Source organism: Corvus kubaryi, unplaced genomic scaffold (assembly GCF_017639235.1).
Source record: "Corvus kubaryi isolate FWS band 111438036 unplaced genomic scaffold, C.kubaryi_AGA036_p1.0 split1-131, whole genome shotgun sequence".
NCBI classification, from domain to species: domain Eukaryota; kingdom Metazoa; phylum Chordata; class Aves; order Passeriformes; family Corvidae; genus Corvus; species Corvus kubaryi.
In genome coordinates this window covers 6,243,929-6,258,334 of record NW_024582073.1, presented here as the reverse complement: position 1 = coordinate 6,258,334, position 14,406 = coordinate 6,243,929, and the positions used below count along the sequence as shown (strand labels likewise).

Sequence of the window (14,406 nt, the reverse complement as noted above, 5' to 3'; positions counted from 1 at the left end):
TTAGTTCAAAAATGTTGTCAATTGCAAGATTTTTTTTTAAACTCAGTCACTTCTGAGTTCAATCAAAATATTTCTGAAAATGGTAACAATAATGTTAACATTTCCCGTGATAGGATGGCAAATTAATTTTTAATTAACTTATAAATAATCAACATCACTGTTAAAAGGAAACAGAAGAAAGGTGCTAGTTTGGAGTAAAAAAAGAAATATTTCTGTGATAACAGAAGATCAAAGATGGCATGGTCTAATTAAAATATAAAATGCTTCATGAATATCAAAGGATTACCTACAGCTCTGACAGACATTGTCAGGTAATACTACAGGCACCTTAATTCTTCTGGAATCATCTTTGCCTCCACTGGCTCCCAACCCTCTATTTTGGCACATCCTGCATAGGAAATCAAATGAAAAGCTGGGAACTGAACTGGTTTTACTGTCAGAGTTCCTCCAAAGAGAGTTTAAAAGTTTTGCGGATGATGTATCTGTCTGCTGGCAACTGAGCAACTCAAGCCTGAATGAAAAGTAGTTGTATTAGAGCTAGCTAAAAAACAAATTTTAATCACGAATTCTGCCCTTGTTTTCTGTCTTCTCTTCCTCTACATCTAGAAGCTTCCTCAGGGTATAGAGGAGGCTTCTGTATAACAGGAATGTCACACAACAGAAGGCTGAATTCCTGATTAACCACAGCTCCTTCCACTTGAACTGCAACTATTTAAGCAAAGTAATAAAACAAAAAGAAAAGTCAATAATCAAATTGTGCCTCTGTTTCAGATGGATACACTACTGATGATATTGAATTTTACTGGAATGGAGGAGAGTCAGCAGTAACAGGAGTTAATAACATCGAGCTCCCACAATTTTCTATTGTGGATTACAAGATGGTATCAAAGAGAGTGGAATTTACAACAGGTAAGCACTGGCAAGTTAAAAAAAAATTGTCCCCCCTTCCTGCAGCCCAGAAATATCAGTGCCTTCCTTTTGTTTGGCATTAGTCATTATATGATTTCTTTCTTTCAGGAGCATATCCTCGATTATCACTTAGCTTCCGGCTTAAAAGAAATATTGGATACTTCATTTTGCAAACCTATATGCCTTCCACACTGATTACAATTCTGTCGTGGGTATCTTTTTGGATCAATTACGATGCCTCTGCAGCCAGAGTTGCTCTAGGTAACTTCTTCTCAAAATGACTGAACTACATAGACACTTGCTGCCTTTGAAAACAGTGGCACCAAATCCATACTGATGGTTGAAGCATCATTAATTGGGATCTTACACAGGCAGCATGGGGCCTTGGTTGTCAGGAAGGCGGGCAGGTGTGACCTTGCCTACATCTGAAGCCCTTGCTCCGCACATAGGTTGGGATCCTGACTGACTTCCAGTTGTCATAATGGTCTTTGGATCAGACCAAAAGTATTTTGCTTCCAAAGTGGAGCGTAAAAGTCTAATTCAGACATCTAAGGGTATCTACACTGTGCTTCATGAACAATCCCTGTTGATGTTAGAAAGTGTCCTCTCAGGCCAGATCTGTGACTGGAATAAATACACAAGATCCTACTGACATCAGTGGAAATATGCCAGCTTACACCAAATCAGTCTGTTTTACCTACAGAGTTGGTTCTTTCCCGTACCGTGTTCCTTCCTACAACTTTCCATAAGAATGAAGATCTTCTGCCACTACCTGTGCTTTAAGGCATATATGTTTTTCAACTCTATTTCCAGAAAGCCAGTTTGTCCCACTTCTATTTTGTCTCACCTCTCTGCAAATTAAAGTTGTTACATCTGTGCTTAGAGCTATTATCTACGTGCATTAATGACCTGTGATTAAACCAGACTAAAAAGTAATTTCATCCAGCTAAAAGAAAAACACATATGAGAAAAAAAACATCCAGCAGTGGATAACACAATGAGATGGAAATGCTTTACTTGCAAGCACCTAGTTAATAGGAAAAGTTGTTTTGGCAAAAGCATACGTATCACTTCATCAAAGACCATCACTTTATCAAAAGGCTTCCCTTTCTCCTTTCAACCCTCCATTTTCAATCAAAAGCTAGATACTTATTCCAGATCCCCACAGCAATGCAAATCACCCTATGGGGTCAAGAAGAGCTACTGTTGTAAATAAAGTGAGAAGCATTTTCTCACATAGAAAGAACAGCAATCAACTCTTTGCTATCCAGGTGAGCTAATACCACATTCCCTAGCACAGTTTTTGCAAAAATTAAAGCAAGATGTTCCGACACAGCTTGAGTTACTGAAGGTAATATTTCATTCACCCTCCATTGCAGGAAAAGCCAAGGAAGGTGCTCTCAGCAGCCTTGCAAGGGTATCTTCCTTTCCAGTTCTGCAAAACGCATTCCCTAGGCTGCTAAGAATCTGATCACATAATTAATCCATCTGCATGAGAACTGCAATGCTGCCATTATGCCTTTTGTGCTCAAATCTCCTTCCTTGTCTTATTAGTCGATGTCTATTTCTTCCTTTCGCAGGAATCACGACTGTGCTGACCATGACCACCATCAGCACCCACCTCAGGGAGACCTTGCCGAAGATACCCTATGTCAAGGCAATAGATATTTACCTGATGGGATGCTTTGTGTTTGTGTTCCTGGCCTTGCTGGAATATGCCTTTGTAAACTACATCTTCTTTGGGAAAGGACCTCAACATCAGAAAAAGACAGCAGGCAGGGCAGGACATGCTACAGGCAAGAAGAGCAAACTGGAAACAAATAGAGTCCAGGTAAAATGTTCAAGCTGTCTTTTCAGACATTATTTTTACTGTGACAAGGTTCATGTATATGATGGTAGAGATAAACACAGGTGGAAAACATGCAAAAGCATTTAAGATTGCCTAGAGAAAAATTGTTTTTTAAGGAGATTACAGCAACATATGGTCTGTTCCATCTTCAACTGAAAACAGAGTAAGAAAATACAGAAAATGCAAATTAATATTCAGGGCACATTTTTTGCAGCAGAGAAGAAGAGTAAGAAAATACAGAAAATGCAAATTAATATTCAGGACACATTTTTTTGCAGCAGAGAAGAAATACAAGGGGTACAAGGAAGTTAAATATTTATCACTTCAACTGTATGGTTTTTTGCTTTAGAAGGTGGTATAGAAGAAATGTTTATAATAAAGTTCCTCTTTACACACAGAAACTTCACCAAAAATGAAAAGCAAAGATAGGCTCTGTTGCTTCAGTGAGCCCTGAATGAAGCCTGTAGCACTGAGCTTTGAGGAACACAAGAATGCTGCTGCTAGGTTTTAACAGCTTTCACAGATGTCAGGATTTTTCCCTCAGCTAAATTCAAGCACAACACAACTATCCCCTCTTAAAAACAACAAGCCAGAAAAACTTCAGGAAGTAATACTATGGACGTATTTTTAATGAGGACAAGTTTAATTTTGCAATACATCACTGAGCGCTTGTAAACGTCTATAAACCAATTTCACTTTTTCCCAGTTTTTTGGAAATAAACCCTTTGAAGCCTCAGGTGTATTTGGCCCAGTCTGATTCAGGGGGAAATACATATTGTAATGAGCCAAAAATTTTCTTCTTTCCTCTGCTTTACTTATAATATATTACATCCAAGTATTAATGAGAACTTGCCTATGCTGTCCTGTAAACTTCTGTACTGTTACAGCCTGAGGTGATAACGTTTGGACAAAATTGTATTCGAGCCCTCTGTTCAGTTTGAAGAATGAGACTGACACATAAAACTCTAACAAGTAAGACTTTATCTTGATAGATGGTTAGTGTCACATACACATCAGGAAGTGCATTTCAGAAACTCTGTGATAGCTGATTCTAGAGCTGTGTGTCTGGTGTCCCACCACTACAGCTATGCATCATTAACAAAGCCATCAGATTCTCAGTATCAGTGAACTCACGAGTCCATTAAAAGTTCTTACTTACATTTGCCTTCTGTCCCATTGTGTAGGCGATGCTTTATTACAGTGAGGGCACAAATTCAGTTCAGGCAATCAGCAGTCTCCAAGACCCCAAAAAGTACTGTCTTCCACAGAGCAGAGGAGATAAGCCACCCTAGTATGGATTGTTGTGCACAGACACTGTCTATCCATTTCTATGGAAAATAAGGAAGGGAAAAAAACAACACAACCCACACTCTGACCAGCTATCTCAACAGCTCCTGAGATAACCCAGCCTAGGTGAGAAGCAGCACAGCAAGGATTCATGACAAAGAGGAAATCAAGACTTCTTCAGAGGTCAGCCTTGGCTACATGTGCCCCCATGCACTGAACTGAGTAAAGGATAAGAGTGCAGGTAAGTTATTTTCCTACATATTTGGAGAGTTTGTTTAACTAAAAAAATGCCATAACTCATACCTAAAAGCTTTTGTCTAAATGTTGTGCAGCAAAGATTACACTGAGAATGGTACTCAGAATGGGATGGAAAGTTTTTAAAGCACCACATGCATACACCAGCATTTTTCTGACAGAAAAAGGAAGTCATACATGCTTTGTACCAGGATTTGTAAGTACTCACGCTTCAGACAGCAATCTCATTCTGAAACTGAGAGTACTTTCAGTGAATAGACTGCTTTCTGCTTGTACAGTACAGGTTTGTGATCTTAAATACATACATATACACATATACATAAACACACACATGTGAATGGGTATCAGTGAATTTTGTATCCCACATATTGATGTGGTACATTGTGAACATTAATTTTACTCATCAGAGAAATGCTGATGCCAAACAGTTGTATTTCTGTCTTTGGCAGGAAGAGTGCAATGACCGGAGCAGTGGGACACAGTGAGGTTATGTGCCCTCCAGTGAAACCACTCCCAGCCCCCCTCCATCATGTTTTGAGAGTTTTCACTGGTATTATGGTGCCTGCACCAGAGCAGGGGAAAGGGGTCTTTTTAGCATAAAAGAAGTACAGCTGTAAGTATGTATAGCTATAGGATATTTTTTCCCTTTTACTCTTGACCCACACCACTTATCCATACAGGGACTAGTAACTATTAGAAAATATGTAACAGTGCTTCATCTCTTTGTGCCAGGTGAAGATATCGATTGTTCCTATGTGACATACAACTCCAAAGACTAAAAGAGTTCAAATTCCTTCACCAGATTACACAAGCTTTAGATGTGTGAGCAACACTCAGCAATTGACCACGATATGATATTAACAGTATAGAGAAGACCAGATGAAAAATGAAACTGAACTGCTGTTTCTTAGGTGGCTGTTCCTTGCTCTACAGACTGAAGAAGGTGGAAGTGAAGTCTCTCCAGTTGCACAATTTATGCCATTTTTATTTTTAATATTAAAAATATTAATTTGTAGTAAACAATCTTTCTGTTTCTCTGAATAAAGCATAAAGACTGTTTATATCTCCTTGTTCATTTGTCAAAGCTAAATGTCACTGACACCGGCATAATTATGGATATATAGGACAAACCACCCAGCAAAAAAATATTGAGATTGTCCATGCATACAATTGCTTGTTCCCCCAGACAATTACAGTGTGAATAGTAATTACACAGAAGATACCTCTTAAGTATGAGAAAAAGTTAGAATGCAATCATAATGTGAGTTGGAAAGGAGCTGAGCCATCAAAAGGTTCATAAATGACAACACAAGGCAAGTGATAGATTGTCTCCCCAGTTCTGCACAGCATCACACGTTCCTTTCAACTGTTCTGTGAAACACTAAACACTTGGGATAGAAAGCCAGAGACCAGCCACAGGCTCCAAGGAAAACATACAATTTTCCAATACAGTGGCTACTGGAAGGAGAAAAAGAAGGGAAGCACATAACCACGCAACTATCTTAACCTTCAAGTAAACCTCCTTGTGAATTAGAACAGCCCTGCTGAGCATAAGCTGTTTCTTTGCAGATCAGATTGTGCTAACACTACAGCATTTGTTCCAATAAGATAGCTTGTATGAATAACATGGCCCTGAGTCTTTCATCTTAAGAGGAAGAAACAATGGGTTTGTATTGAGAGAAAACAGAAGTTCTTACCTTTTATCTCCCAACAGTTAAGGTAAAAAAAAAAAAAAATAGGTAAAAATTCATTCCAGACAGCACTAAGCATTTGAGACCCATTCTCTGTCAAGGAATGCTAACATGCACTTCCCCTAGAGCTGTCTGACTACTCTTTATGTGGTCAATACAGGACCGTTGTTGTGGGTTGTTTTCTTTTTGTTACTTTAACTATTTTACACATACAATATCATTCGATGATCCTGAGCAGGCAACTAATTTTCTAAGTGTCACATGAAAAAAGGAGGTTTCATTGACCCTTAGCATGGGGACATTTACTCAACCCTTAGGGTTCGACTTGTTTGTCAACGCCCCAGGAAAGCCAAGACCAGTCTGTCAGTGTCCTGTTAGGGGGACCCTTCACTGAACTGTCCTGCTGGATCAGAGGGTGGTTTGACTGACTTAGTCAGGGACAGCCTAAGGGAGACCCCTCAGCACATCTTCCCAGTTTATGACCCTTTAGTGGGTCTTCCTCTTTATGTCACCCACTGCCGGCAACTGCCACCACCTGTGAAGGACTCACACTAACAGCTTATGGAATATCACTGTTCATTAATAAAAAATGGTGACAGGTTAAGGTTCAAGGATTGGCAGTGATAGTATCTGACTGCAAAAACATATTTAAAGCAATACACAGAAAAATGCTAATCCCCAATGAAAGGATTCAGCACACATAGAGTGATTCTTACCCAATAGGCTTCCCTATGGGGTAGAAGACAGATTCAACCCACCGATCAATGCCAGTAGTTACAATGAAGTCTTCCCTAACATTTCCCCATTCTCAACTTATTTGTATCCTATTTCTTTACATTTAGGTGGAACTTCAGTGACTCTAGTCATATGTACCTTTGTTACTGATTGGTGTAAAATTGTCTTGCTTCACTCTTAAAGATAGAGGCAATAAAATACGGAGCACATGCCCAGGCGGGGTGGTCATACCATGGATGGAGGTGTGGGTTAGTATTACAATTAGATTGTAATGAACCAAGTGCATCTGAGGAGAACAATTTCACCACAGTTGTTGGCTCAGCAGCAGATCAGCTGCACAAGTTTTAATTCTTTGGAGTGAACTTCAAAATATACTGAAAGGGTTGTAATGATGTGGGAAATTGCACAGAGCAATTTTACCAGGTACATAAGAACATCTTTTATACTTCCATGAGCTAATTTAGTCAAGATCAGTGTAAGGCTCTTTGTTCTGAATTGCAAAGCCTGCAATTCCAAGACCAACTTGCTTCATGACATGCAAATAATCTTGCCTAAAATGGTTTAAATTAAATTTGTTTTTAAAATAACAGGTTCATTCAGAACACTTAGAGCAGGAATTCAGACACTGCTTGGCTCAAAATAAATTGTCAGAGCATATTAGTTTAAGAAAGATCCCTGTGAATCACTTCAGAGTGCAGGCAGTTATGAGTTGTCGTCCCAAAAGAAAAGTCTTAATAACTGCTTAATGATGCTTGCATTACTGTTACTATTATTATAACACTAAACTCAATTATCTTACATATTAGATTATGTAATCAAAGACAGCTGAAAGAGCTGTTTCATAAAACTGGAAAGAAAAGATTGACCTATCTTCTGAGAATTAAAACCAAATTCTTTTCACAGAGACAACTCTGAGATCACTGGTTTTTTCCACAAAAATGATGTCAGATCTTCAGAGTAAAGGAATAGTCCTATAGTTATGGCAGTCCTCTGGAGAGTAGGAAACCCTAGCTTAAATCCTCCTTCTTAGATTTGAGGAATTGACCTAAAAAGTGTGAACTGGGTAGCCCATATCTCAAGGAAACTTTTGAAATGCCATGCTGATTTGTGACAAGCTGGCCTTTCTAACCTAGAATATGTGAACTTTTCCCACCAAAACTACGGTAGAAACTGGGGTGTTCCCACTGAATGCTTGTTTCAGCACATACAGAATCCATTTCCTAACCTGACTAGTGCATTTTGTATCTGTGATGACTTATTACTTCACTTAGAAGACTTTTTTACCCCTCAGTTCTCTTGTGTGGTTTTTGCATGAATAGTCCCTTCACTGCTTTGCTTTCAGTTATTAAGTGCTTAGTCTGGCACAGTGCAAATATGCCAGCACTTATGGTGTAAAGATTTCTCCTGGTGATGGGAAGGAACATCTTCTGCATTGCCAGGTGGAACTGAAACTTTCTGTGGTCCCAGCTTTCCTTTGCAGCAACCCACAGAGCCTGGTTTTCCCTGTGTGTTTTGCTTGGAATCTTTTCTTGCACATACTTCAAATCTGCTGTAGATTATAATATCCTTTCCTAGCTCTGCTATGTCATACTAAAAATGTAAAGCTCAGAATGTAAACAAAGCATTGCATATCAATAGTGCTTCACAAGACTAGGTATTGTCTATAATTAATATCTTATTCCCGATATAAAGGTATCCACAGACATGGTCTAGTTTGTTATAAATTTGAGATAGGTCAAATACCACAGTTTATCAAAAACAACATTAATATTCAAGCCTCGAGGTGAAGACCTTGAAGTTTCATTTAAGAGGCCTCTGTTCTGATGTATATTTCCCTCATATGAGCTACAGTGAATGTTTAAATATCTGTGAATTTGAAACATATAGTAAGTCTTTATGGAGAAGTCAGAAGTCAGCCTGGAAACACTACAAAAACTTTTCAAAAGGGGTTTTACTACAAACATGTAGAAAACTAAAGATTTGTGAAAAGGAAAACACTTTGTAGCAACGCAGCAATTCATGGTTAATTACATTCATACATAAGAAAGAAAATGATACGAAAAATATTTTATATATACACATAGTTGTTTGTGCCAGACATGCCCATACTGGTTGCAGTTTTCAGTTCTTTGCTTAGGTACTTAAAACAGTGCTCTGACTAATAGCACAAATAAAGTGACAAACATATTTGAAACAACTGCTTCTGATACCAATACATAAAAATGCAACTGAATGTAAGGTTTCATTGAATAAAATGGGTTATTCTATATGCACATGAACAAGTTAAGTATGCTATGATTTACATCCCTGTAATACAGTAATTGCCCAAAAGCAATTCTCATCATGAGTATTTTACAATAACTGATAAAATATGCATGTATCTACATGCTCTTCATATGATGAACCCATTGTTACAAAACTTTTAGAAACTAATCTGCAGCACTAAAACAGTCAAAAACTGTTTAAAATGGGCAGAGACAGCAACATTTTCTTTTCACCTCAAGTATGTGAAAGCTTCAGGTACCCAGTCTACAGACTTTAAAAAACAGTATTTCATAAAGGCCATGATCCAAGTAAAAGAAAATTACAAAAGTCTTACTTCACAGAGGATGCAACAACTAACTGAACTACAAGACCAAGAAGCTGAGTGAGGATGGAAGGTGCTCAGATATTTAATAGCTAATTTCACACTAGTCAGGAAAATGTAATCAGTATCTTTTCACTTTTGTGAATGCTGTAGCAGCCATGATTGTCATTGCAGCCCCAGGAGCACCTCGACACTAGAGCTACAAGGTCCATCTGGGAAACACCTTGGGCTGGCTGAGGAACTTGTCTAATCCACATTCCTTCCTTGACACAGGTTGATGCCCATGGAAACATGCTTCTCAGACCACTTGAAATACGAAATGACGTTGGCAGTACAGATGTGTCCATGAGCCTCCGTGACCCCCGAGCCACCACGTACACGTACGACAGTGCCAACCTGCAGTACAGAAGAGCCACTTCCAGCAGAGACCTCTACAACAGGAGTGCTCTGGACAGGCACAGGCTCCATAAAAAAGGACATTTACGAAGGAGGGCATCCCAGATCAAAGTCAAAATCCCTGATTTGACAGATGTTAACCTGATAGACAAGTGGTCCAGAATGGTCTTTCCCATCATGTTTATTCTTTTCAATGTTGTTTACTGGCTGTATTATGTCCACTAATTTATGCAACAATGTTACCACAGACTCACATAGACTTGTTTCTTTTCCTTCTCAATTTCATTAACTCTGAAGAACTGCAGTAGCTATAATGTTCCATGTTCAATGTAAGATACTCAGCTGTGGAACACTTCTAGATTTAAGCTTTTAAAAAAAAACAACAACCCAACACAAATCCAGGCTCACAACATTTAGATCAGAATAGTACAGATCAGCTCTTAAGGAGCATCTTGAGAAAAATTGCTCTACCTTGTTTTTTACAAAGTTTATGCATCACCCATGACCTTTCTGTACCAAACATAACTTTTGTTAGTGGAGTAAAAATTTGTTCCACTGTATTTCTTATCACATATTGGCAGCTCACAGCAGCATGCTTCCAAACAACACAGTCAAACTACTAGTAGTATCTATGTCACTATCTTTCACCATTTAGAGTGTAGAGAAATTTGAAGAAATTACAGTGTAAAGGATTATAACTATTGCACCGTGCTTCACTTCAAACTTAATAGTTATACTGGGAAGTATTTCCATAGCGTGTTTGAGAAGTGTCACTCAAAGAGAAGTCGAATCACATTTTCAGAGGCAGAGATCTTCAAAAGAAAGAAAGGATAGCAGATAGAAGTCCCACTGAGTTTCCAAGCAAGGAATCAGCTGATTTGATCTCAATGGAATTTTGTTATTTCCACAAAGTAGCAAAGTTGATATTTATGAGAACAATTGTGCCATACGTATTTTTTTATTAAAAAGGAGAAAACAAACGCATGTTCATTCTTTGAAGCAACTCTGAGGGATATCCCAGGCCAAGATTTTTCTTAATTCCCAGGTTTCCTGTGGCTGGTAATTGCAACTTTCTCCCAAAAGTTGGTAGAATTCTGGGAACAGATCTGAGGAAATTTCTGCACAGAGTTTCCTTCAGATTTCTTTATTCCGCTGAGGACCAGGAGACGCAGCTGAGTCTTACGGCACACCGGCAACACTGGGTGCACTCCTGAGGAGTTGCCTCTTCTTACCTGGCTGCCTATTGCCTGATACAACTCCAGCCAAGGAGCCACAGGCAAAGGGCTAGCAACATCCATGCAACTGAGAAGCAATAGGTCAGTCATCTCCTATCGATGTTAAATCCATTTCCCTTCTCTGTTGCCAATAGTTTCTTAAGAGCGCTGACGCTATGCTGCCTAACAGCATTTTATTGAAACTATTATCAGTTGGGTTTTTTCATATTGCAAGTGTTTCATACTTTTAGGAGAGTCAAGATATACAAGCCAACAGAGTCTATGTAGGTACAGAGGTGATACTATCAATGGAAGCTGGTACAGAAAGAAACACTCATCAGGATGCAAACAAAGTGATGTGGAAATCTCCTTCAGTAGTTCCTCACTGCCTGGCAGTAACGTCAGCTGATGACTTTATTGCCAACTGACACTGAAATCTCTTCAATCAGAACATAATAATAAATGAAACCCTCCTACATGTTATGGTTTGTCATGTTGTGAAAGACCTGAACCTTCTCACAGACCAGGACCTGCTGCCCCTTCCCTTTGTGCAGCAGGCTTCTCCAGGAAGAGTCTGGAATCATACAATCACCAAACAAGAAAGGGAATAGGTTTAATTTACTCACTACAAAAGTTGTAAGGCTGCAAACCAGGCATTTGTCATTGCTGATATAAGGGGGTCTTTGAAACTATCAGGTTTTATGTGGGCTCCAAAGTCCCAGTCTCATCCCGGGTTCAACGGAGCACAATGGTGGTCTCCTCAGGTGTCTTCTCTCCGCTGCTACAATCTTTAGCCTCCAGTCTACTAAGGAGTTGCACAGCTTTACAAGATAATCAGCCACTGAGTACAACTTGAGGTGACTCAGGACAAATATTAATTCAGGCAAATGGCTCTTTTGAAAAGGCTATGTATGCCTATCCCCTCCCTGAAAAAACTCCAAATAATTTTTAAACAAGAGTTCCACATGGGACAGTTTGATTAAGTCTTTAGTCATAGTTAAGTAGTGCTTATATCAAGAATATTTCAGTGGAAACTAACAATATTATTTTGGTATTGTAAAATAAAGAATACAGAGAACACAAGGAAGCCTTGCAAACTGAACTTTAACTGCAAGAAATAGCCCCAGGAGGGAGACAGCAGTAGGACCATATGTGCTCTCCATTCCGAACACCTATCCCATTAAATGGTTTTGAATTCTTTGAACTGGCACGAGACTTTACAGAGTAAGTCCATGAGTCATTGAATTTGCCTGCTTTGTGGTTATACACAAAAATTAATTCAAAGAAAGTAATACATCCTGCAGATTTGCGGTGTAAAACATGACAACTGTCAGTGACTCATGTTTTTGCATTACCTGATTTGCCAAAGATATTCACGGACAGACCACAGCTTAGTAATTAAGCCCAGCTGATCCAGTGGTGAAGAGATGATACAACCTCTCTCCTTACAGCTGCACTGAACATTTTGGAAGACCCAACATCCAACACGACATGAAAAGAAGACTTTAGATTAAAAAAAAAAAAGGATCCTTTATTTTTGATTACAAGGGCAAAGATCACCTTTATTGGTCTTCAGCATTTTTTTCTTGTAGGCCCCTAACATCTGCATACACATATTTTTCTAATTTCTGGTTCAGCCAGATACTTCTGGCACAGATGATAGGCACATGGAGTAAAAGCAGTTATATTGTGCAGCTCCAAGCAAAAAAAAAAGACAAAAGAATGGAGCAGAGTAAAAGCCATTAACAAAACAAGATGCAAATGCAAAAGTCCTTAAGAACAGCACGTTCCAAAATAGGAGTGTCTACCCTTCTGCCCCAGGAGGTGTTGAATAGATGCCGCCAATCCAAATCCCAGCCCTGCAGCCCATTTTGAGCAGCATACACCAAGGCCTATCTGCATCAAGAGCTGGAAGCCACCACCTTGAGTCAGGAAACAGCTGCCAGCTCTAGGTGCAAAGTTTGGCAGTGGGGACTAATAACCCCACCACATACAGAGGCAAGAGCCACTAACTGTAGGTACAACTACTTCTAGAGTAAAAAGCAGAAGAAAACATTTCTCACCTGAGAGCAATAGCTTGGCAGCAAGGGCAAGCCACTGGTTATTAGTGGCATAGGATGGCAAAATGAGTCTGTTGATGGGTTAGCCAGGTATGTTGCCATCTGGAGCTAGAAATTAGGGAGTAGAAAAGAAACACAATCTCTTCCCACCAATAGGTTGGAGTAATTTGGCTGACTTTACTCAATAAAGGTGAATAATGCTGTAATGTTAAGTTCCCTCACTGTTGTTCTTCCGTAGTTTCCCTACCCTTAGGAACCAGACTTCAAGATCAGCATAGATAAGATCCTATTGCTAATGAGGTTTTGGCTAAACTCCCATACAGTTTGTGCAGCTCTCATGCAATTTCTACTGGAAGTCATTTTTGGCTCAGTTTCCCAAGGCATTGCGTTTCTACTGTTACTGAGCATGTATATTTGTGTGCCTACCTGGGAGTCTCCCAACAATATTTGAATCCATTAATAATTTCAACCAAAAGATAACAAAACAGAAAGGATCTATGAGATACTACCTTCCTACAAGTTTCAACAAAGCAGCTATCTTAGCAGAGGACAAAGCTCACCTTAATCCACCCCTCTTCTCTGGCAGAAAGAAGCTTGATGAACCCCAACCTTATTCGACACAAAAAATACTCTCTTCAATGAAACAGTAATATTTTTGACATTACAGTGCTTTATGCTACCACTGAACAGCACAGAGGTTGCTATTTTAGAATATCTGCTGGTTCACCTAGTTCACCCTTACAGGAAATGTTTCTTCCCTTTGTACTGCAAGTGGAGGATTTTTTGACATAAATCTCGAGAGAAGTCACCCAGGGCCTGGGGTCCGTGTTCCAGCAGCTGTTTCCCATTACCACTGAGCCTATTCTCATGAATTCTCACATACTGAGGATGCGTTGCTAACACATCCTTGGGAGTATTAGTAAAAAAAAGGCTGGATTATATCTGTTATGTAAAAAAATACTTTTTAAATGGGGTCTGTATTACAAAGCATAACCTCCCAAGATCTGTGACTGTACCAGTATGTTTCTTCCTACCCCCATGGGCAACCAACCACACTGCAGCCCAAGGAAGGCAGGAGATCACACAAGAATAATGAATTTCAGCATGTAGTAATACTGAAATGTATATGCACAGGGTGAAAGAATCAAGTGACAAATAAAAAATCTGGCATTTCTTAAAGGAAGACTGGGTGACTTTGGTCTACTTACTGTCTCGGAGTGTGGAGTTAACTCTAATGATGTTGTTTGCTCCTTGACATGTGTATTTCTCAATTATTTTGTAAGTAATCTTGAGTCTCCCAGAATTACAAAAATATCACTTCTTGTCTCGTTCTGCTGCCAGTCTAAGAAATGGCCTGGTACTCACTCTTTTACACCTTTTTTTTTTTGCAAAAATCCAATTGCATTTGAGTACCAATACCAAT

General features: G+C 39.2%; 1 protein-coding gene across 11 annotated transcripts in view; it reads left to right on the top strand.

Moving 5' to 3' along the window:
- Positions 1 to 13,189, top strand: part of GABRB1 (gamma-aminobutyric acid type A receptor subunit beta1) — a 128,087-nt gene extending 114,898 nt beyond the window's left edge. For 4 of the 11 annotated variants that reach the window (XM_042052963.1, XM_042052968.1, XM_042052967.1 and 1 more), the window contains 4 exons: positions 772 to 909; positions 1,018 to 1,170; positions 2,490 to 2,740; positions 9,587 to 13,189. In XM_042052963.1, coding sequence (XP_041908897.1) covers positions 772 to 909; positions 1,018 to 1,170; positions 2,490 to 2,740; positions 9,587 to 9,934 — 890 coding nt within the window. In that variant the 3' untranslated portion in view covers positions 9,935 to 13,189. Of the gene's footprint in view, positions 1 to 771; positions 910 to 1,017; positions 1,171 to 2,489; positions 2,741 to 3,942; positions 5,360 to 9,586 lie in introns of those variants that run through there. The other 7 variants (XR_006020467.1, XR_006020468.1, XR_006020469.1 and 4 more) reach the window with 7 other exon arrangements.
- The last annotated feature ends 1,217 nt before the right edge of the window (positions 13,190 to 14,406 follow it).